General features: G+C 39.2%; 2 protein-coding genes across 35 annotated transcripts in view; both read right to left on the bottom strand.

The window, feature by feature from the left end:
• Positions 1-11,780, bottom strand: part of LOC145454076 (uncharacterized) — a 29,082-nt gene extending 17,302 nt beyond the window's left edge. The window contains exon 1 of the mRNA XM_080332069.1: positions 11,761-11,780. The gene's annotated coding sequence lies outside the window, so the exon portion shown is untranslated. The remainder of the gene's footprint in view (positions 1-11,760) is intronic.
• Positions 3,980-24,655, bottom strand: part of LOC145454077 (uncharacterized) — an 80,887-nt gene continuing 60,211 nt past the window's right edge. For 15 of the 34 annotated variants that reach the window (XM_080332071.1, XM_080332080.1, XM_080332082.1 and 12 more), the window contains 18 exons: positions 24,439-24,516; positions 24,325-24,372; positions 24,091-24,183; positions 23,508-23,762; positions 22,544-22,713; positions 21,359-21,431; positions 21,125-21,301; positions 19,780-19,894; positions 17,350-17,497; positions 15,508-15,596; positions 14,158-14,279; positions 13,962-14,097; positions 12,256-12,358; positions 12,086-12,159; positions 11,886-12,020; positions 11,050-11,152; positions 10,553-10,674; positions 3,980-5,007 (listed from right to left, as the gene is read on the bottom strand). In XM_080332071.1, coding sequence (XP_080188197.1) covers positions 4,992-5,007; positions 10,553-10,674; positions 11,050-11,152; positions 11,886-12,020; positions 12,086-12,159; positions 12,256-12,358; positions 13,962-14,097; positions 14,158-14,279; positions 15,508-15,596; positions 17,350-17,497; positions 19,780-19,894; positions 21,125-21,301; positions 21,359-21,431; positions 22,544-22,713; positions 23,508-23,762; positions 24,091-24,183; positions 24,325-24,372; positions 24,439-24,516 — 2,057 coding nt within the window. In that variant the 3' untranslated portion in view covers positions 3,980-4,991. The remainder of the gene's footprint in view (positions 5,008-10,552; positions 10,675-11,049; positions 11,153-11,885; positions 12,021-12,085; positions 12,160-12,255; positions 12,359-13,961; positions 14,098-14,157; positions 14,280-15,507; positions 15,597-17,349; positions 17,498-19,779; positions 19,895-21,124; positions 21,302-21,358; positions 21,432-22,543; positions 22,714-23,507; positions 23,763-24,090; positions 24,184-24,324; positions 24,373-24,438; positions 24,517-24,655) is intronic. The other 19 variants (XM_080332098.1, XM_080332102.1, XM_080332093.1 and 16 more) reach the window with 4 other exon arrangements.

Here is a 24,655-nt window from a genome sequence, read left to right as displayed (position 1 = left end):
GAAGAAAGCCGCCATCTGTCCTCAGTACTATTTAGCGCTAATCCGATTGATACAATCGATGGGTATAACAGCCGCAAGTTAATTGACTCAATGCAATGTTATAGATCACCGTAACGACGCATTAGCGATTTACTATTACGTCGATAAGAATCCTGCATGTCTAAGCCGTCATTCGACCTTGATTACGACAGAGCTTTCGTCATTGATTGCGTGATAAAAACCCTCGGGTCCTAGCAACGAAAGCTGCCATTGTTCCTTACGTAATCAAAGCACCATATTCAGGCGAGACAGCAACGTCATCACACGATTATTGCGAAATCCAAACAATCGCAACGTCACGCATGCGGCACACGTGGTATGCATGGCAATTAAATAAATCGAGTCAGCCGACTTGCGACAGTTCAGACAAGCAAACGCTTTACCAGTTGTAATAAGTAAATTGTGCTTCAATCGTAAAATCGTTGTTTTTTAATTTGCACTTTTGCTCATCGATCTATTTCAGCCAGGCAGGGATTAGAAATTGCCGGCAGAAGCCGCATTGGCGAATCTTTCATTAATATTTAATGGCACATTTTTCTGACATGTCTTGTCACAAATCGGTTCGTGTCCTCTCCCTTTTTATCCTAATCGTTAGATCATAATAGTTGGACATCTACGTACTAATAATCTCTATAGTTACTGCTCCCTGTCAACCGCCCTCCGAGTGTAATCTAAACCTCCGCCTGTTTTGTCTTGTCGTATCTGCCGCTGTTGTCTGTGTAGTCTGGCTTTCCACATCAACATTTTCTCACGGCTTTCGCTAATTCTCGTTATTATACAGCGACAGCTACCGGATACGGAAGCGGGCTACACTGGGATACGGTACGAAAGCGGGCTTTTCTCTCGGCGTGGAGCTTTTGCTATGAAATCCTCTATCAGGGAGTAACACGTTATGTGTTTCCGAAATGCATATGAGATGACTTTGGCTGTTGTGAAAAATGGGATATATTTTTACCTGAAACTAGAAATCACCAATAAAATAATCGTAACAATTCAACTGTGTAACTTTACGGCCATTGGAGAAAGGTAGGCTACTTACTCTTCACCTCAACATAATATACGCATAATCCCAACACACCTCTGCGTCCTTGTCACGTATCTTTATTTTAATAACTGTTCGATTATTTTATTTTACCGTCTATCAGTAATCACAACGTACAATGCGATGTAATGAACAGATAGGAGGATGCCGAGCGACCAGTTGAGGTCTCTTAAATTGGCATCCACCTCGACCTAGTCAAGTTAGAGAGAGAGATATGATATTTTTTTTCGCCTGCACCATCGAGATGCTTTGGCGACGGAGTTGCGATACGGCCCCATGAGGTCATCTAGTCTGCGCCCCCGTTTTTTTCTCCTCCATGCTATCCGTGATTGCTGAGCGCCTAGCAGGATTGCTGCGGATACCAATTTTCGAGTCTTTGGTATGACCCGGCCGGGGACCGAACCCACGACCTACCGCTCGAGAAGCCGGACGCATAACCATTACACTATCTCGCTCGGCTCAAGTGCCCGATGTCACGGTTCTTTTTCGATGTTAACATCTATTCGGCGGCTCTTTCTTGCTCTTTCCATTCCTCGTGAGTGCGTTACAACGGGTGTTTTTCTGGTCTTTTTGTCGAAGTAAGAACAGCGACGTTTGGGAGGGGAGAGGAGCCCAGATGAACCTCTGACGCGGAATCTTACCCTGGCGCATATCGTCACCACTACGCTAACTGCCCTGTTCCGTGGTAACTTTCCTGTCTGCTCCTCAATACATTTAAGTTAAATGTCTCAATTCAAATATGCGGAGAATTGGACGCTTGATTTAATCAGAAAAACAAAACATCGAATTTTGTATTTTTTTGGAGATTTTGAACCCAGTTTCTGCATGGTGTCGTAATGTTGAGTTAATGGTCACTCAAAAGAAATCGGATCTCAAGAGCGTCTACAAAGGACCGCCGGATAAAGATGAACATCGAATAAACTGTGACATACTGGGTACTAAAGGCAAAAGGGTTGTCAGATTAAGAGACCGCAACTGGTCGTTTCGGCATCCTCCTACATCGCATCGCATTTCAATAAAAGTTGCATTTATGCACAATTTTTCTAAAATTATTAGGGCATGAGATACTCGAAATTTTCCATTGTATAATTAGAGGTGGTCAGTAACGAAGTACTTCTATTTTTTCGAAGTACTCAAGTAGTTTTCCTCTACTTCTGGTACTTACTCAAGTAGATCTGATTTTCGCTACTTCTACTTCGTAATTTTTTGTGATCTGCTTAGGCTACTTACTTTTCGCTATTTTCAGTTAGTCAAGTAGAAGTAGTTTAATCAGGAAGATAGCCTGAGGAATGTCGGGGCTGTTTTCACGGAGTATCAACATTTAATTTTCATAAAAGTTGAGTAAAGCCCAAAATTTTCGTCGCACTTTGCGCTCTGTGGATACGGAGTAACCAGTATGATTTACGAAAGTATATCGGTGAATATAATTTGGGTAGCGGGTTGGCGTGGTTCCGTTCACATCGTATTGTCGCCCTTTGCCCATATGGAATATTTCACCACAGAATATATAGCTCATCATTATAACATTTGAAACTGATGCTTCGCAATGTAGCATTTATTTATCATATCGTAATCTAGCAGTCCATGGCGTGTCCTAATCTAGAAAAGTGACTTTTTTTTAGTTTTAGAGCTGTTTTAGCATACCACCTTTGAAACTTTATATTCCAATTCCAATTCCCAGCATCATACACTTTGAGCTCCAATCAATATCAGTTCTTTTGTCTGGATAACATACATGTTGAAGTATAAAATAAAGTGTAGTATTGCGTTTAATTTCCGGAAATAAAGGTACACAATATGGCATTTTTACGATCTACCATATTTTCTATTCACGTTTATTAATTGCGCAAAGCGTTCACACCGTATCCTATACAGCTTCTACGTATTGCTCTTCGACTTAACCACGGGCCTTATAATATGGGGGAGGGCGCCATACCATATTATTTTCTAGAACGGCCTGTTCGAGTAAACAGAGGACTATAGTATCGCCTTTCCATATCGATATACTATCATTTTCCTCCCATAATCCGGACGAATGCTTATGCTGTCGGAAATTGAATATCTCCTGGTATGCATCAATATAAGGGTGGCGAGACAGCGCAGTGGTATAATCCGCGGCTGCAACACCAATGGGTGCGGGTTCGAGTCCGACTTCCGATACCTAAGTGTTGGAGGTTTACCTAGGCTCCTCCTCGCCACCTCATCCGCGTCAGCGGTGTCTTACAAAAGCCTAGAGGTGGGCCGTGCTATAAGTCGGCAGTTACGGAAAATAAGAAGAATATCGGCCTGGTGTAAATGACCATAGTAGTCGACAAACACCATGGATACCCCAAAAACAAACAAAAAAAAAGCATCAATATAAATCTAGCTCGGCACCTTTCGCACAGTTCAATTTGCACCTTTTAAAAATCCATGCGAACGAATAACGATTGTTTTCACAACTACTTACTTATACTTGAGTAGATTTAAAGTCAGTCAATTCTAATTCTACTTCAAGTAGTTTTAGGTTGTTTATGAAAGAAGTAGGCCTACTTCTACTCGTACTTGAGTAGATTTTTTTCGTCGCTACTTCTACTTGAGTAGCTTTCTTGACTACTTTGACCACCTCTGTGTATAACCCATAAGAGTTTACGATTTGTTGACTGTATGCTTGTTTCGTTTCTTTCTTCACCATTCAATCGATCATGCATACGTTTTTATGTCCTTGGGGTTTGAAACCTACATAACGGCTCATTTCGCCTCCTGCAAAGCTGTCAAATTTGGTACTTTCCCATTTTGAGGACGGCTTACTTCAATGCGATGTTTGACGCAATCTCAAAACTCACTTCCACAACATTATTTTACGACCATGTGATCTTTCGACTAACTGCACAGCGATGACCCGCGATACACAAAATGAAATCATTGCTATTATTGAACAAAAGATCACAGGAACAAGCAGTCCGTATCGTAATGAAGAGTTCTGGAACATAATAATTAATTAATTGAAAATATGTCAAATGGGTACGAATCCTGATGGGCCCATGCAGTGCTTATAGAAGTATACAACGTAACGAGAAAAATTCATTATCACGAATGCGCACACTTTCATTTATCGGACAGTATCCATAAATAATTTACTGGCATACACGGTAAATTCAGTATGTACATTTCAGCGAACATAGGTTATGATCAGTGATCACAGTCACGTTCAATTAAATAGGCTTGGAACGGCAGCTTCTTTGCATGGCACTCAGTTAAAACTAATATCTACAAAAGAGTTAGGCTTACAAATCGGAGGTTCCCTAAAGTGACCTCGCAAATACGACCACATTGGCTTTGTAGAAAATACTACAGAGTGATCAAGGCGCTCATTTGGAGATCACGAATTTGTGTTGTTGGTCCACTGTGTGGTCACGATCTTGCCATGCGATGGCGCAGATGACAGGGGATCACCAAGCATCACAACCAACCACACAACGATAATTCTGTTAGGAACTGTTAATGATGAAGATGTCTTGAGGTACATGAATGTCATGTTACTAGCTTGTGGACATAACTATCATGTCGAACCTGTCTCAACGGGTAGCATGGCCAGAATGAATATTACAAAATAGCCAAAATCACTCAATGATCGATTGACGTTATGTATAAATTGCGATGCAGCAAAAGAATACGACATCTTAACGTATTATAAACTAAAATATTGGAGGGAGACAAAATTTATGCGGCCCCAAGGGTTCGCCACTAGTCGAGCATTAGAAATGAATAACATAGCGATCACATTAATTCTGGTAAGATTAAGGATAGGTAAACGAATAATTGAATGACATCGCTGCATTTTAAAAGGCAGTAAGATCTTCGCTGTCCGACAGTTCATTATGTATATCAGACACGTCCTCTTTGCTCGAAATAGATCCTCGGTTATCGTTCATTCGGATGTGCTCCTGTAGCAATGAAAGATTATAATCAGTGGGTTGCCTCTGAATACAGTACGCCCTACGACATGCCAGGTCATGCATTGTGCGTAATGAGTTTCAGCTTGTGTCGGTAACAGATTTGCTTCTGACAATGCGGTAGAACTATATTGTTGCAAACAAACATATTGCAGCTAAATCACATATTCAGACTACGATTAACGCCTCGGTTTCAATTCAATACATACATTTACAATGTTGAAATTGAATATTATATTCATATTTGAATAAACCCGAATATCTTCGGCTGACATTCGTCAGCGGCAATCATCAGCAACTAGTAGAGACTTGGAAAGAACGTGGTATCACAAAATATGTCACCGGCATTACATTGTATTATTAGGAAATCGCGGAGTTAGCTTATACCGAGGGTCGCCAACACAAATCGGGTCGCTGGCCACTTTTCAAATTTTGTAGATGCGACGGGCCGCAAGAGTGCAATATCGAAACAAAATGGGCCACTGTTTTGGCAAACGCGTCTTTAAATCTGTACGTCATTACAACGCTGTGGTCTCAGACGTGGGCGATGGGCATAGTTACCATAGAAGCAGTAATCTTTATTAAAGAAATACAAATACAACAAATATATATCAACAAAAATATCATTATGATCAATTTCATTTTATTTTGAACTATGAGCTGCGTACGATACCCGACAACGCTTCGCAACGACTTGAGTAATTGATATCGAGACTAGACACTGTACTAGCTGAAAGACTATATCCTCGTTAATCTTGATCTTGAAGGGCCTCGGCCTCGGCAGTTTCTGGGACATTGCACGTCACGGCAATATGCCTATACATATCAGCTGATTCTACCTTGATGGAATGCTGTTGCCATCGCAGAAGCCGTTTCAGAAAGTGAGGAATAGTGATGTTGGGCACACGAGAATGTTTATTTTGAAACGACAACAACGATACTTTGCAACTGAAATCAATTTCAGCATTTCAATAAGCTTTACTTCTGAAATCTGACTACGGGACGCGTGTTGGTGACCCCTGGCTTATACGATACATTTCCCCCCATAAAGCATCACAATGACACAGTGTGCTTGCTCGAAAAAAATCCTGATACGTAAACAACTAAACATGCACTCGGGAATACATTATATCAAACCAATTACCAAGATTAACGCGACATCTTCAAATGCTCTAACGTACTGAAAAATTAGGAAAATAGCTGGGATGATTGATGACTCCGAACACAGGCTTGCTACACTATAGCTTGATTTTTAGCTCTGAGTTTTTGCACGAATAGTCTATATAATATATGTAGGGTAGGGTTGTTCAGAATTGACCGACTTTCAAAATGTCGTGGTTTTCAGTCCGATTCCCATGCCTTATACCATAAAAACATATTCTAGGTACTTTTTTTCGTAATTCATCCCTTGCATCCGTGTGCACATTGAGCTGGAAGAATATCGGCTAAAAATAGGGGATTCCCCTAAAATATGAGTGTCGCTATTCGGACTAGGCTAGTAAAACGTCATATATAAGCTGGTTTTATGTAGCTATTGCGGTTGGAGTGCTACATAACCTCACTGTAGAAAGTATTGTCAGTTCAGAACACCATTTTCATGTACCACACTGCCTTAGAACTCCTCAAAACTGCCTTAAAACTGATAGTCATTTTGTTGGATCACCTGTCCTACACTCCTCAACCCTACCCGAGATTGTTCATCAATTGCCGCGATCACCACGTGCAAGAATACTACTGTAAATTATCATTCACTCACAGCCACATTATAAACATCACATTGTTCAAAGGAAACGAAACAAAAAGGCAAAGAAACAGATCAACTTGGCAAATACTACTTAAATCAGGTCCGGATGAAATGGTTGCTTTAGAGAATTCGGCATATCTGTTTCGTGATCTTCCACGGCTTGTAAGAGGCTCGCTCGCTGTTCTTTGTCATCTGTTTTGAAAGCATCAAAGTCGGTATTCAATTTCACCAAACGCTCTGCTGCGCCGTTAACTATTTCAACGCTACTCACAAATTCTTGAGCAGTCACGAAATGCGAATCAGTAAGCGGATGCCATTCCGAAACTGGAAGACTAAACCAATCATGTTCGACATGTATAGCATTGAATAGAAACCATGATTTCGCTTCAATTAAAGCAACCATACTCATTGACTCAGAGACAGAGTCAGAGATTAGACTCAGAGGTATAGCCTGCCTCTGCGAAATTGTTCAAGGATTGGCATTTGCAGCAATTTAGCAGCCATCGCTTCCTTCACTTTGTCAGGAATCTTTGGTTTAGCCGAGAACATTGTTGATACCACCGTTTCCTCGGTGAGATGCCAATGATGTTCTCGCATCTTTTTATATGCCACATCAGCAACTGTGAAATGGCACAATGAAAAGTCTGTCATGCCATGAAGGAATTTGAGATCAATATACTGTGCTTCACATGCATTACCAGTTTTCAACCAAGCTGGATAATAAAACAGGGCAACTTTCTAATGAACTCTTCAGAATAGCCCATTTGCTCTCTCCACATGAACATTTTTGACAGTACAGCACTTGACTCATCCATCCAGTGCTATTAGTAGCACCAGGCTTGCGAAAACGATTATCAATATATTGGGAAGCTGCAATCGCCAAGGTGCCTGTTGCACATTCTCTGTAGTCATTTCTTATCAAGACTTCTTTCTGCTTTCCATTATATGGCTTCATCAGTGGAATTATTTCTTGCTTAGCTTCATCAGCTTTGATCGCCAACCAGCTGCATTCATCAAACTGAAGTGTTTTAGAGCTTCTTAATTGATCAATATCTTTCCACTTCTTGGAAGGTATTAAAATCTGTGTTTTCAGGGCCTGTGGTCGCAGATCCAAACACACTTCACTTCCAGACCTCCCCGGATGACTAGTTCATGTATATGATGGCGACTAGCAGAAGTAGAAAGTAGAAAACTTTCCTGTTTATCAATTCTTCAAGTAACAGAACCGCACCTTTATTTTTTCCATTGTTTGAGGGTGTTGTGTCAAACACAAGTGCTATGACATTATTTGTTAAATTATAAAGTTCCAGCAGTTCAAATGACAGATCAGCCTGTGCTTTTCCTGTAGCACTCTCCAGAGTTCGATTGCCAAGAAGTTTGCCTTTCTCAAATGCGTTGGAATATGCAGACTCTGTGCCAGCACTGCCGAGGCCTCAAATTTCCCTCCGAAACGACTTCTAGTGAGCTTTGCATCCCAGTGCAATGCAATGTGCTTTGGTGGATCGTTTGCTATTTTTTCAAAAATAGACTCAGAAATTTTAAAACGATTTGCAATGCGTCGTCGATAGGTTCCAGATCTTGAAAGATGAAAGTCATTAGAGTCACCATCGCAAGCTTTAATCAGTGCTGCAGTTATCATGGTAGCAGCATTATCGCTGACTTTCAAGCGATCAAAAACCTGGCATAGGTCTTTGTCGTTGTATAGGCTTACAGGCGCTTTTAGAGTCACAAATTTAAAGGAATGACCAGATGTCGTCTGTGCCACTTCAAAATCAGTGCTGTGGGAAGTGTCAGCTATCTGCGTAGATATAGATGAGCTCTCTGTAAATTCACCTTCACCACTTGATTCTGGTGCACTCTCTCACACTCATGGTACGTCTTTTTTGTTACATGATTTTCACTTTCAACACGGTATCTTTGCCACCAATCGTTGCTAATCACGGACCCCTTTGATCCTGATAAAATGTTATGTATTCGCGGGAAAGAAGTGTACTTGCTTCAATTGTCGCCATCGCGTCAGGGGCTCCTATGCCTATAGCTTACTCGGCTTGGCTTCAAAGTCGCTTTATTTTCTTGATACATATTGCTGGCCTGCAGATTCCTTTAGTGACAGCCATTTGTTTTCTGTTTTCACACTGTCTCTAATCTTTCAATGGCATTGACTTGCGTGATGGTCTTTGTGGCAGCCAGGAACCAAAAACGTATTAGTTCATCTCCTACGTCCAGGATGTGTAACTTTACTGGTTCATTTTTCGCATATGAATGCTCTCTTAGGAAAGTTATGCAGTATGTGTTACACCTAACAGTAGGCTGCTTCTGCTTTGATCTTGTAATGTTTCCTCAGATGGCCCAACTACGAAACGTTGTGTCTGCGACCGTGATCTTCTAGTTTTCTTTGATACTATTGCACTAGATGACAGTTTTTTTTTTCAGACATTTCGCACTAGAGCCAATCCTAGAAAAATAAATATACATCAACTCAATCAAGCAACAAAGATTAGTTGGAAACATTTCAGTTCTCTCAGGTCAAACACATACCGTACTGCACAACTTGTGCAAGAGTAGCCGGATTAGATCAAGTTATTGATTCTGGAAGATAAATATTCCTAAATTGGAAATACTCCTACCCGTACATTGCTTTCTTAGGAACTAACATAAAAATCTGAGCAACCGATTGGCTGTTTTGCACAGTCACTGAAAAATACATTTACAAGCTTTGTTTTCTATTCCAGTAGGCAGGAAAGAGTATCAGGTCCATTAGATCGAATAACGCAATACTGCTACAATACTATAATCACTAATCCTGCGCTAGACTCGCTAACAGCGTGAGTCAAAAAGCCACCGGGCAAGTCCTGCACGTCAATCGCAAACACAGTTCTTCAACAACAAAGCAGCAAAACACCTGACTAATCAATGATTCCCATTTCACTGGCATGCCTAGCGCGTCAACAACGCTAGCACATACGCTTCACGTCAATGAGAGCACCTGCAATTCCTGTCGAGTCACTCACAACGGGGGAATCCCCTAATTCCGAAGAATTTTTTGGGTGCATGAAAAAACGGCAATGTGCACACGGATGCAGGGGATGAATTACAAAAAAAAGTAGCCAGAATTTGTTTTTAAGGTATAAGGCATGGGAAACGGACTGAAAACCTAGACTTTTTGAAAGTCGGTCAATTCTGAACAACCCTAATGTAGGGGGATCGCATCACATCGCCGGTATTGTGAAAAAGTATAGTGCACTGTTAAAGGTTGTGTAAAAATGATGAGTATTTTTACACGGGATGTAAGGACAAAGGCTTTCGGTGTCATAACTGCCGGCGAAATCGTGTATTGCAACAAAATGAAAATTTATTAACACTTGGCTGCGTCTGAACACGTTGGGCCTTGTGATTATCCAATTGCCAAGTGTGATTAATATGTGCTGATTGGTAGGTCATGTTTCATTTGGGAGCTTCAATACTAACTTCACTTTCCAATTTGCAATTTTCGATATTGCATGCAACTGAAGTGGACCGTCGTGTTGCAAGTTGACAAAGCATTCCTTCGAACTCTGTTGCATTATATTTCGTGTTTGTGGAAAGGATAGAGGGCGTGAAGTGAGTAAACGATATTTTAGATTCCTAAATATGTTCGACCCCGGTTCGGTGCTGTGCGCATCTAGTACATGCATGTAACTCCAACGGAAGAATCCAGTGTGAGTGCGTCATGAAACCACTGTTAGTGTAGTAGATAAACGCAGCAAGGAGAGGCTATTGAGAAATCGTATCACTCGCTGGTCACACTGATACCTCAGCAGCGATTGCGGAATATCCGTTCTTATGTCAGGGCCGTCGACCGGCCAAACCTTATTATCCCTTCGGAAATTCGGTGACCTCTTTTCCGCGGAATTTGTCGAGAAAGAGATTAGATTCTGGTTGAACAAAATCGATCAATTTGTCAACATATTTCGGATATTCCCGGGCGCATGCATGTGATCATTGTATAATTTCCTTTACACACCAGATCAAGTCATCACAATAAACGGTAGGCTAATAACGCGTACCATGATTCATAAATCACAGATATTCTCAGACATAGTTCAAAGCAGTATATTTGTTAATTTCACTGTCAAATATTTAGTTCTGTGCATTAGATCATCCGTGACAAACAGTGCCTTGATTTATCATGATAAAATAGTGCTGCTGTATCGTAGCAATTAGTATTTGGATACTTGTCTTGGAATTAACACGATGATTGTGCTGTGATGGTAGGGTGCCTAGCCAGATAAAATTGTAATATTACTCACATTAGAATCTTCCAAGAGGATTTCGCTAAGATTGCTGTTGATGACGTACATGTCGGGCCGTTTCCGTGTGTCTTTCTCCCAGCACTTTTCCATAATGTTAAACCTGACGAAAATCTCAAGTAAATGAAAACGAGCCGCCCTCAGCCGCGTGCCATGTGTTTAACATTGTAGCTAAGTCACTATGTCGATATTTGGAGGTTCTATTGCTGCAGAAAATCATTTTTCACACAGCAGCAGATTGTGAGGTATTGCAAATTACATTATATTTTGTATATCTGACACAATTAAGATGTCTATGGTCATTAGCATTGTCCTGAATTAGGGAATAGGTCAGGAACAGGAGTCGAAGGTCAGACGATGTTATCTGTTCCAAATTTGAGCATTTCTCAGCGACGTTTTATCTTTAAACCGTTTCCCATGGGACAATGGGGTGACAAGCGAATTATTTGGAGGTGATAGCAAGTTATAGTTATCTGAGTCACTGCCAGGAGTTTATGTATATCTTTAACACATAATCTGGGAATCTTGAGTCAACCTCAATCAGACATTTGTTGATTAAGCCATTAAGTTCAGAGACGTTATCGACCTGTTTGACATTCCCTGGCCCCGGATAGCATGGTGCGACCCCAGTACTAAAAGAGGCCAAGAAGAATAGGTTAGCCGAAGAATCTCTGCCTAGTCTGAAAAAAATTTACATGTGAATGATTATCTTAATACAACCAAATACTCCAACAGTATTGATGCATGTAATCTGCTGGATTGTCGAATGGGAAACAGGTTTGTTGTGGCAAAATAATATCACCGATTGCATAGAGATCATCAACATGATATCTCACAGGCTCTCAGAGCATCCCTTCGGCCTTTTCAGTTGTTCCCTGTCCACCGTGCTGGACAGCTCTTTTAGCGGGACGCCCTCATATGGGGTGGCCCCTTGCGATACGATTTCCCACATTAACGTGCCGAACGACCATCTAAACGTGTAAACAGTGATATTAATCATTGCGCAAACCCACGCCTTGAGCGCACCGACACCTACACGTCAGTTGCAGGGTTGGTTCCGCTTGTTTGATTTAGAACTTCTGCGGCCTGCCATCTCATGATATCTTTGTACTGGAAGAGATTAATCGCGGCGATAAAACATTGCGTCAGTTTCGCATTTATGATCAAATCAAACAAGGCATAATTAATAATTGACAAATCGCTTACCTCGGATGACGCTTCGGTACTCCCGTCGATATCCGTCAACATGGGTGTGTTCGAATCATCGAGCATTATGGCTTTGGCCCACACATTGCCGTGGGTTACATTCCTAAGGTCAAAAGAAACAATTTAAATGACAAAGAAGCAAAGCAACAAGGTTATCGATAAATCAAAACTGTTGGAGATCATTCTGAAGCGCAAATCCAGCCTCATTTCTGTTCAGTCAGTCAGGCCGTATATTTTTATTCATCTCACCAACAAACACAACAGAGAAATTGGTAACGATAGAAGTACGTCATTCTTGTATACTTCATTAAGTTCAATATACGATTGAGTAATATATTCGTTTTGAAATAAACAGCAATATTTTCGGCTGACAATCTGCAGGCGTAATGGTCAGCAACTAGTAGAGAATTCGAACTTCGTATATTAAGTATGAAGTCATGGGCATACAAATTCGAATAATCCAGGCAAATAGATGGCTTGAAATCAACAGAATGTGAGGATGTGATAAAAGAGCTTCTTGAAGGTTCAGTTGGATAATATATTCAATTATTCATATTGAAAAAAACTGAATATTTCCGGCTGACATTCGTCTGGTGTAATCGTCAGCAACCAGCAGAGAATTGGAAAGAACATTGTATATCAACAACCGACAAAAGGTTACTCCGATGTACAGAAAAAGAATAATGAGCTGCCTCTCCCGATGACGCGAAATCTGTCGTGTCGACGATATTTCACACACGCAGTGGAGAGTGTCATTGAATGATTACTCTTACTGTAGCCCTACTATAACGATCATACGTTGCGGCATTAAATTAGTTCAACTATCCTCTTAATATTAGAAGAGCTCTCAAGTAGCGTGTATTTGGACAATTGGTATTTGGACAACGCCACACTGGCACCAAATCCAAATCCTGGGAATTTGTCAATGCGCTTTTACAGTGTTCAATTCAGTTCTATTTAATATTAACAATGTTATCCGATCAATACACTACAAGTTTGCGATACAATGAAAAGATAGGAAGGTGTCGAACGACTAAGAGTAGTCTTTAAAATCAGACACTCACCTAGGCCTATAAGGTAATGTAAAGATGAGGCATGTACATTGTACACTGAATGAGAGGATTGGTAAAAACTAAGACTGGGCAAAATCGAGTTCCTGAGTGATTCGATTCTGAATCACGTAATATGATTCGAGTCGAGTAATCGAGTATCACTCATTATGACGTCATAACAGAATGTAATACGTCAAAGTTCAAATACGGTATGTACCGTATATGCTACCACAAAGAAAATAATGCCTGTTATCCATCTCAAAAATGATACTTTGGTATTTTTTCGACCATACCGAATTCATTCCACTTGGTGACTAAGTTGTAGAATCATCATTATTTCGGAAATGTGCTACGTCCAGTAACCTTCGTAGATTTGTACTATATGTTTCGTATGCTACGGATACCGCCAATCACGGTTTCAAGGCTTCAACGGTGAAAATTTAGTATCGAAACTATAATTCTCGTTGATAAATTAATTTTCAGTTGCGAGAAGCGTATAATTTCAGTACTCGAACAAATTGTCTTTTACGACTCGAATCATTAAAATTAATACTCAATTCAGATTCGAGTACACGAATCATTGTGCCCAGCCCTAGTAAAAACATAAAAGGACAATCGACAAAAATAAGTGGCACGTGACGGGGAATTCTTTACTTGGCGTGGAGATATTGCAGACCCTTGCCGATATTCGCCATCATGAGCATCATGGCGTGGGAGTCCAACGTCCCGTTTCGCAACGTATCTCTCAAATTTCCGTTTTCTGCGAATTTTACTGCATAGTTGATTGAATCTGAAACGACGGATCAGTGTATGACAACTGTCATCGAAATTACGGACTTAATCGTAGTACCATCTGTAACGTAACTGCCGTAATATCGCAATATGTTGGGGTGGTCCATTTCGCTCAGTTCTTCCATGATCGATATGCGTTTTCTGACGGCGTTTACGTCCATGCTAGTAGCCATCTCTGTACTGAGATTGAATAACCGAAGCGTTCATTATTGAATTCAAAAGAGGTGGTCAAAGTAGTCAACGTTGAGACATAAGTAGAAGTAAAATCGCAACTTTCTACTTAGTAAGAGTGGCGATTTCCTAGATATGACAAAACTGCTTCAAGTATAGGTAAAAATGAAGGTATTAAAAATACCAACATTTTAAAAAGTATATTTGATCAAGGGGTCGCACACTTCTTGCAGTTAAAAAGAGATATCTGCAGTGAAATTTGGAAATTGTAGGGTGCATTTTCGCAACGAACGTCAGACACCAATGGCACCACATATAGGTGCAATTTTCAAAATCATTTTCAGTTACTGCCACACCGGGGCTAATTCGCCAAGTTTTCATGACGATTTCACTTGCAAAGACATGCAAACTGCTTTATATATACAGTTAGCTTAAGCTTAAAAAGTGGGAGTGGAAGTACCTACTCGAGAACTCTGAAAAGTAGAAGTACTTAGTCACTGACTACCTCTGGAATTCAATAACATGTGCCGAAGTCATGCAGAGTTTTACATTGCGTCCGATATTTAATATACAATCACAATGATTGCCTTGACCAACAGTCTTCATAACAAACAAAATACTGAAGAGCAGGTAGCTTCTGATTGAACAATCAGTTAGTTATGGCCCAGAGAATATGATCTGTTCGGTTGTGGGAAACTTGTGTATTCACTACTCATGTATCAATAACACATTTACAACAAGGAATTCCACAATTTTACATACATTTGAAAGATTATTTATGCAGACCTGCTGTCTAATCCTCGTTAACAATGGTTCCCAACCTGGGGGGCGCGCCCCCCTTGGGGGCGGCGTGAAAGCTCGGAAGGGGGGCGCGAAGAAACGGTCAACTGAAAAAAAATTTCGCGCTTTTCGCGATTTACCTCCAATTCACGCGTGTTTCTCTATATATACACCGAATTTCATATTTTTTAATTCTCTCATCAACAGTTATAACCTTCCATGCCATCAAAAATCTGTTGGAGTTGCTAGCATCCCGGTTGGATTTTGTGATATGACGATAAGGGGGGCGCGAAATTTTTCACTATCATAAAGGGGGGCGTATCTAAAAAAAGGTTGGGAACCACTGCTCGTTAATGATTGCACTTTATTATTTTTACATATATTGCTTGTCACTATTAATTTGATCATCTCAAAAGAACCATAATCATAATCATTCACGCGTAGTTGTAATACTTACTCAATGCTTTTCATAACTGCTTTTACATCCACCCCATCATCCCCGTAGCCTTTAAGAGTCACAATCTTCACAGAATTGAAGACGTCTTCCTATAAATGAGTGAGGAATGAATTCATGGGAAAAGCACTTTACATACTTGGCAATCCTTGTCTTAACTGGATGTGAATATGGTCAAAACGGTGCTTCTTATGAAATTACTATATTCATAATACTTCGGGTCATGCCCGGATGTCTTGTGCTATTTACTTTACATTGTTGCATATTACAGCAAATACCACACATGTGATAACAATTACACTCTGTCTATTAATTCTATTTCAGTCATGGGACCGTGACAGCGGTCAGTGACTAAGCACTACCAAATTAGCTGAATGTGCGAAGTGCCAATTGCCCTGCCCAATGCCTAACATGTAGGACTTTTTTGAAGATGAAACATTTGTCTTCGACGTTCTCTATATATTTTGCTATGCTTCAAATTACAATTGTTATAAGCACCATGCAAATAACTCCTACACCAGGTTGAAAGAAGTCATTAGCTCTTTGAGTCAAAAGAAATTTCGGGTCATCGCGCATCTTGACTCGAGTCATGATAATTCGTTTCAGAATTTCTCAAGTCAAGTATTGAGTTTCAAGTTTCCAATTTCTAATCGTGTGCAAGTGTGCATATTTCTGTTGGATAAGTTTGTAGGCTAGACTTCGCCCAGCTAGTATGTCGTACAATATCTAAACAACTTGGACGAAAATAGTAACGGGTTACTTATGTAAGTGAGAGTGCTGCACACGGGTTATACTCCATATTAGTTACTATGGAAGTATAATTCAATGTAAACAACATTTATCGACTAAAATGTTGCATGAAGGCTATTGACATCGCCAAAATCATCAGTGTAGAAGAAAAATGATGTTTGAGCGTGAAATACAGATGTGCGAATCATGTTTTTTTGGGATCAAAGCTGTTTACTTGGCTACTTTTCAAAACTTTTCATTGTTCCCTTCAACTTGGATTAATTTAGGTTTGGAAAAGCACTGGAACACCCCCCACTATTTTGGTTCGATGAAAATAAACACTCTCTCTCTCTCTAACATTTATAATCACATTGATGATAAAATAAAACGAGAAAATCGCAATTATTTCACAACAGTAAATATATTCGAGGAGGTCTGTATTCTTCGCAAATGTTGACACATTACCACCCATGATATCCCACACAGCATTGATTGCAAAACCAATGTATCTTCTATTGTATGCTACCCCTGTAGGCAACATTTGATAACATCACTCAATTTAATGACTGTAAGCAAAGGAAGTAGCATCATTGATATCGAAAGAGATATATTTAGAAACATAGCCGGTACATTGAACTTAAAGAGAGTATACAAGAAAGCATACATTTTCAAATCACCAAAGGCTTGTGTGAGGCAATTCGGAGCGTTCCTTAGAACATTATTGCTCAAGAGCACTTGTTGATAAGAATATTTGACGGCCTAATCTCAACGAGGTCCTCGGATTCGTTGTTTTCAAACTTATTTAGGATCTCAGGATAACGTACATAAAATAGTGAATAGCGTATTGTAAATGTCAGAAGGACAAGGGGATTTGAAGAGGCATTAGCACTCGCGAAATTTGGGATTATTCGCACTTTGACATTCCATCAAACCAGTGACAGTGATATCGGTTCAATATATAAAATACGCGGCGGCCCAGAAATATTTCCTCTTTTTGGCCATGCTATGAAATTCATACAATCCAGTACTAAGATATTCCTAATGTCTTGATACATCCAAATACTCAAATTTCTATTCAATGCCATGAGTAGCCTATATGTATAGTATATATCTCACTTTTATGACCGATTCCTCCTGAACAACTTCCGGGGGCAGATTCGGAGTGAATTCCGCAGCAACTGTTGGTGCGGGGGAATCCTCGACTGACTTTGCTATCGTTGCAGCTGCGGCTGCACTGACCGCCATTGTATTTGCCTTGTCCAGTCTGAAACGTTTGTATATTTGAAAATTTGGTCACTGAAATTTGACATTTTCAACTCGATATAGGAATAGGACGTTTTTGCGACATATACACTGACTCATGATAGACATACAAACGATCTGTACATATGCATGCCCTGAGTTCATCATGTGCATATGCCGCTGGACAAGGAAGGTGTAGAAATAGTCATATATACCAGTATTACTAATCAGGTCTTTGGTCTGACCCGGCCGGGAATTGAGCCCACGACCTACCGATCAAGAAGCACGGCGCTCCACCGTTACGCTATCTTGTCGGTATAGATATTGAGGTGGTGTAAATATTAAAAATCAATATCCATTGATATTTTCCACATTTTGATACTCAGTATCAGTATCAGTTTAATAATAAATTTACCATTTCAAAACACCACAAGACTGCGATACAATGAAGATATAGGAAAGTGTCGAAGCAACCAGAGGTGGTCAGTAACGAAGTACTTCTACTTTTTTGAAGTACTCAAGTCGTTTTCCTCTACTTCTGGTACTTAATCAAGTAAATCTTTCTTTCGCTACTTCTACTTCGTAATATTTTGTGAACCCTACTTACTTACGTTTCGCTATTTTCAGTTTGTCAAGTAGAAGTAGTTTAATCCCCCAGTAAGAAAGATAGCCTAATGAATTTCGGGGCTGTTTTCCCGTAGTACCAACATTTAATTTTTATAAAAGTCATGTAATACCCAGAATTTTCGTTGCGCTTCGCGCACAGTAGATATAGAGTGACAAATATCTTTCAACGAAAGTATCGCTGAATATAATTTAGATACCGGGTTGCGTGGTTCCGTTCAAACCGCATTGTCGCCCATATCAAATATTTCATCACAGTAAGTATGGCCCCCCATAACGTTTGAAACTGCCATTTCGCAATCTAGCAATTACCTATTACACCTAGCAGCCCATGACATGTGAAAAAGTAGAATTTGACTTTTTTTAACGTTAGACCTGTTATAGCAGACTGATGAAACTTTCTGGACAAAAGACATGAAATATATTTTCCGGTTTTTAGAAGTAGTATTTGTATTTTTCTTGCAATTACAAGTCTAGTTTCAGTTCTGATTATAGTTTCAGTTCTTTTGGCTGGAGAACATACATGTTGAAGCATAAAAGCAAGTGTGATAATGCTTTACATTTTCCGAAAATAAAGCTATACACTATATGGCATTTTTACGATCTGCCATATTTTTAATTAACGTATACTAATCGCGCAAAGTGTTAAAGTCGTATCCGACACAACTTCTCCGTATTGCTCTTCGACTGAACCAGGGGCCTTATAATATGGGGGATGGCGCCATGCCATGATATTCTCTAAAACGGGGTGTTCGAGTAAACAAAGGATTAGTATCGCATTTCTATATCAATACTATCATTTATATCCCATGATGTGGACGAATGCTTATTCTGTCAAAAATTGACACCTCCTGGGATGCATCAATATGAATCAAGTTCTCTACACCTTCCGCATAGCTCCATTTGCAGCTTCTGACATTACATGCAAACGAATTACGATCGTTTTCACAACTACTTACTTACTTGAGTAGATTTAAAGTCAGTCAATTCTACTTCAACTTCAAGCAGTTTCAGGTTGCTTATGTAAGAAGTACTTATACTCGTACTTGAGTAGATTATTTTGCCGCTACTTCTACTTGAGTAGCTTTCTTGACTACTTTGACCACCTCTGGAAGCGACTAGGAGTAGTCTTTGAAATCAGACACACACCTGGGCCTAGTCGATGTAAATAAGAGACATGCAGACTGGATGGAAAGTAATGAGGGATAGCATAAAGCGTCTAGTGACTAAGGATTGGGAGGTGGAAAAGGAACAAATGATGAGATCTAGTAATGATAGACTTGATGGGAGACAAATGTGTTACGGCTTGGCCCATCTTAAAATTTACTACATTTTAATCTGAACCAGACCTGACAAAGTAATTATTCGCTGAAATTTTGGAATATTGAATGTTGCCATGTCTCTCCCCAAAACATTGATGTCAATAATATCTAATAAATAAATAAAAGGTTACACTAGTGAGTAATATCACAAAATACAAATCAAGCTTCAATATAACTAATTTGAAAGTGAGAGACTCAAACTCACCTAAAAATATAAAGCTCACTAAAACACAAAATGATAGGAAAGCAAGTTGCATTATGTACGTCATTTAATCAAAAATTGCCAAGCTATAAAGGGAGTAAATCAAATATATGAAGTAAGAAAAAAATATGAAATGGGAGCAGCTCTAATACTTACAACTCTCTTTCAAAATCACTGGTCGGCAACGGTCTATCTTCAACTTCCTCATCAACTTCGTGCTTCCTTTGTACTTCTGCGTAAATAGGAACCACTGGGTCTGTTTCCACGTTTTCTGTGAAATGTAGAAACGTAGGGATGTGCTTACATTGGAAAGTAGATTGATTTGAGAATGATTAAATTCTGTGTTTATATTGTTAGACTCATTTTTACCCTAGAAGGCATTGTGGATTTATTGACTGGTCGTTATTCAAATTTCTTAATCATTTGATAGGGATATGAAAACAATTGCGTTATTATATTAATTGCGGTATTGAAGAACAAGCTATCCCATTGTTAATTGTATCATATTAATCTGCTTCTAATCAATTCGTATGAGGAAAATGAATATATAAATGACAAGATAAAATGTCTAAATTTCCAATCAAACTGAATAATTCCAAGGAATATATAGATGTGTTGAGATTTTGGAGTGGAATTTCCCAGGGTCGCATTAGGATTTATTACTTCGTCAAAAAAAATAGTTTGACTGATCACACGGTATGACATATTAACTATCTCCTATCGGTTGATAAATAGTGTGAACAATTTAGCAAGTAAATACAGTAATTCATCAAATGGTACACTTTGGCTAAGTAACTCAAGAAAAAATACATCCGACATGTAATTTATTTCATTTTCATCCCAACAACTTGTAGTAGGCCTATATCCCGAGCATTGAATATGAGACTCGGTTTCACATTTCATTCGCTGTTCCAAGAACAATTTCTCGAACCGGTGGGCTACCAGTATATTTTATTACAAAACCTATGGACGAGTTAATAAAAAATTATACCCCAACTCGTATGATAGAACCATGGTTAAAGGCATTTTTAAACAATAGACCACATGAATAATTTATGTACACAAGGGAGTGTTGAGCTCATTTCAAGTGGCATTACGTCTATTTGAATTGAGAAAGGATACCATTCTCTCATGCCACGCTATATCAAGGGCAGGTGGCCACCCTTACAATGAGCAAACAATACCTAAGTAAACTAGTTCAACACATACAATTCTGCATACAGAGAAAACGGTTACAGTGCCCTCTGAAGTGAAAGAAATATTTACGGTATATTTGCTCATGGGCTGGAGGTTGACTATCTGCCTGTCACGCCTTTTACAAGCTGCGTGAAGCATATTGATAAATGATACGTAATGTAATGACCTGAAAGTTTTATCTAATACAAAATGAAACATACAAGCAGCTGGGTTGTAGTTGTGTATGTGTATGTGTATATTCTCACCAGAAATGATGAACCAAACAGTTTATAGGTAGGAATGGATAGCCAGGAGAGGCATGTACCTGGATCTGCAGCAGGCTCATAATTCCCTCCAAAATCATAACCACCCCCAAAGTCAGTGACAGCCTCTCCCTGACTTGAATTGTCCTGATCATTTTCCATGTCAACGCCTGATTCGTTCATTTCACCCGCGGCAATTGCCGAGGAGAACCCAAAAGTACCCGCACCCTTGTCCTCATCTATCAAAGGATATAAAACAATCACCAAAATAGAATGTGGCACATCTTGCAACATACCGGGCTCTTCTTCGCGTGTTTCGTTCTCTTCTGTGTAAGCATCATTGCTGTGAGTTTGGGAGCTGGTTTGAGACTGAAAGAGTGATCGTAGAATATGATTTATGCAAAACTAGTAGACAATACGAATCCATGAACATAAAACCCAAAAAAACTTTTGACATGTCTCTTGTCGCAGTCACTGATGCAATATAGTGTGCAATATCTGTTTTAAATTAAAACAGTCAATAATAATGTGCTAATAAATCTTTAGCAATGGCACAAAATACAGTGGATCGGCAAGTAAATTGGCAGTATGCTAAATATGAAATCATAGGTCTACGGACGAAGTTGTTGAATTGATCAAAGCGCAAAGTCAAAATATAGACTATCTCTTGCAATGATTTCGTATACCGAGATTTTTTAAATTATCAAAAATTTCGAAACCTATCATCAGACTTTTTTTGAGTGGAAACAGGATTATTCATCAAGTGGTGACTGATCAAAGAGCAATGTCTTTGCCTTGCGTAATGAGCATATAAAGTACTATTTAAATGTAGTCCAGCAGCTGTTCATCAATCCTTAGGCATTGCTTAATATATGCCAATGGAATTAACCGATTAGATAACTTTAATAAGCCTCCAAATCATTATTCTTCATGCAGACTGAAATCCCTCATTAGAAACTGACAATTTTGATGAGCAGACGCCGAAATGGTGCTTTAGATATGGGTGGATTAGACCCATGTTTATGCATGAACAGTTGATCACATTTGAAAATATTCTTGGTTTTGAAAACTAAATAATGAGGTTACAGAGGAGCTATACTGCTACAGGTGGTACAGATATAAATATATATTATATTTGTATTGATTCATTTACCATGAAAAACTACTTAATAGACCGATAATTTTGCGAACGCTTGATCACATATGATATTTATAGATTTATTCAAGTACAGTTCCAATCATTAAATCTAAATATAAAAATTATCATTGGCAGTGACGTGGAGTATATTCGTTTTAACAACCAGTTATTGACTGAGTCACACCATGATATAAATTATCGATCAAATCAAATTATCTGAACTTACATCTTTCTACACATAGAAAAAGCCGTCAACATCACCACCAATGAAAAATATATCCACACAAACAAGGATTGGAAAGCATACTGTTTAAAAGTGGCACAAAACCAATCTGTGACTTACTTTATTGTCATCGTCATCTCCCTTCTTATCCTTATGCATGAGTTTCCATAATAGAAACACAATGATGCATATAGCTATGAAAAGTACACTCGATAAACCAGCGGCTACTCCAATCAATGTTGATCTGGGTACCAAATCCTCTATATTTGGTCCATCTGGAATTGTTCCATCTGCAACGACAAACATAGAGGTAAGATATTAACGGAGTTTGTTCCAGTTTTGTATCTAGTGAAAATTGATGATTTGAGATCACTAATGCAGTAAATATAAAAAAAGATTATTCACTCCATGAACTACGTATCATGCGATCTTTAAAATGTTTCATGCACACAGTAGGCTTAAGTGAGCTACTCGGTTATGCAAATATCTAAAAACGCATGCCTAGTTCACAAATATAGGAACTATACCTCATTATTTATGAACCTAAAATGTGTGCTACAACATCTTCCATGAATTACCCTTTTCAGTAACACGCCAGTTCTTAACACAAACCACGCTACTGGCATCTTTCTGACGTATATACTGACTCTCCACAACCTGCTAAAACTCGACCTCTCACACTGCCAACCAGAGGATTGTTGAAATTACACAAGTACATACGAACACAATGAATGTACAATGCCAAATCATGCAAAATTTCTCGAAAGTATCAAACAGCCATAATGCGTTTTTCAGGATTCAACAAAAAGCATCAAAAAATAATTTCAAGCATGCCAAATCAAGGTTCAACCAAACCATGCAACTCAAAACACGTACCTGATCTCTTGAACTGCAAAAATTACTTTGCAATGACGAATCATATCGGTAATTGTATTGATATGTACGATGACACTACTTACTATTGAAGACAATGATAATTTCGCTCTACAGTGGTGCTATTCTAATTAACCTTGATTAGGATGATGGATTGAAAGATGCATGGCACGATTTACTTTCACAACTACCATTGAGAAACATATTTCACCTTTCGTAGAATAAGAACCTGTCGTTGACTCTGTGATAACACTCGGGTTACTTGAAGGCGTGGTAGACTGGGAGATGTCAGAAACACTCGAAGCGGTAGATTCTGATGGATTTTGGGTGGAAGAATCAGTGACAGAATCTGATTGTGTGGTGCTTGCCCCACCGGATGTTGATGCTGGGGTACTGGTTGGTATTGTATCAGTGGTGCCCAAGGGGCTGCTCGTAATAGAGGCATCAGTAGTAGCAGCCGATGAGACTATTTAAAAACAAAAAAGGTTACTGTCACGTTTCTGTATGTTCTCATAATTGAGAGACTTTAGAACAAAAGTCACTTTACTGGTTCATGGCTCAAACTACACCATGTATTGGGAATTATTTTGCCAATTGGTTGAAAAAATTGCCAAGCTAGTGAACACAGACAACCAGGCTTATCTTCCTGTAAACATGCTTCATACCATACACCAAAAGTTGAGTACAAGCTCATATTGTACGTCATGCAAAGTGTGGGAACAGAAAGAGGTATTTCGATAATTGCAGTACCTAATAATCTACTTGAGATTGGTCAATAAAAGCTTGTTTCTTACTGTCTGTGAGTGTTGTGCTCATTTCTGTTACAGTAGACACATCTGTTGCGCTTGTGGAAGACTCTGCTGAGGTTTGATCAGTTGATATGGAAGCTGCGTACATTAGTATGGTCATGAGAGATGGCATTTGCAAGGGAAATATTTCAATAAAAGTGGATCATTTTGCGAATCTATTGAGAATTTTGCTTCAATATATCGAAATATAATGCCAGCGAGAAAGATTTAAAATCTTACTGCTTGCTTTAGTAGAACCGAACGAAGTCTGGGCACTTGTTTGTGAAGCTGTTTCAAATGACAAAATAGTGGTAATGATATCGGGTATGGTTGAGAGTATGTCAAGTATCTTACTATCAGTATTCAAGGTGCTGGCGACTGTCACTGAACTGGTTTGCTGTGTTGTGACTGGTTCGGTCGTTGCGATGGTTGCTATGATAAATGATATATTCATATATATATTGCATTTGTATATCGCTGGATGCTGGATGTATTGTGCAGGAAGGAGATATGACCAACAAGACAGGCGTATGGGAAGAAAAATTTGAGCAGCATTACCAATTTTGCAAGG

The sequence above is a fragment of the Botryllus schlosseri genome, chromosome 13, assembly GCF_051294905.1.
Source record: "Botryllus schlosseri isolate E-star chromosome 13, Bs_hap1, whole genome shotgun sequence".
NCBI classification, from domain to species: domain Eukaryota; kingdom Metazoa; phylum Chordata; class Ascidiacea; order Stolidobranchia; family Styelidae; genus Botryllus; species Botryllus schlosseri.
This window is presented reverse-complemented; position numbering and strand designations above follow the sequence as displayed.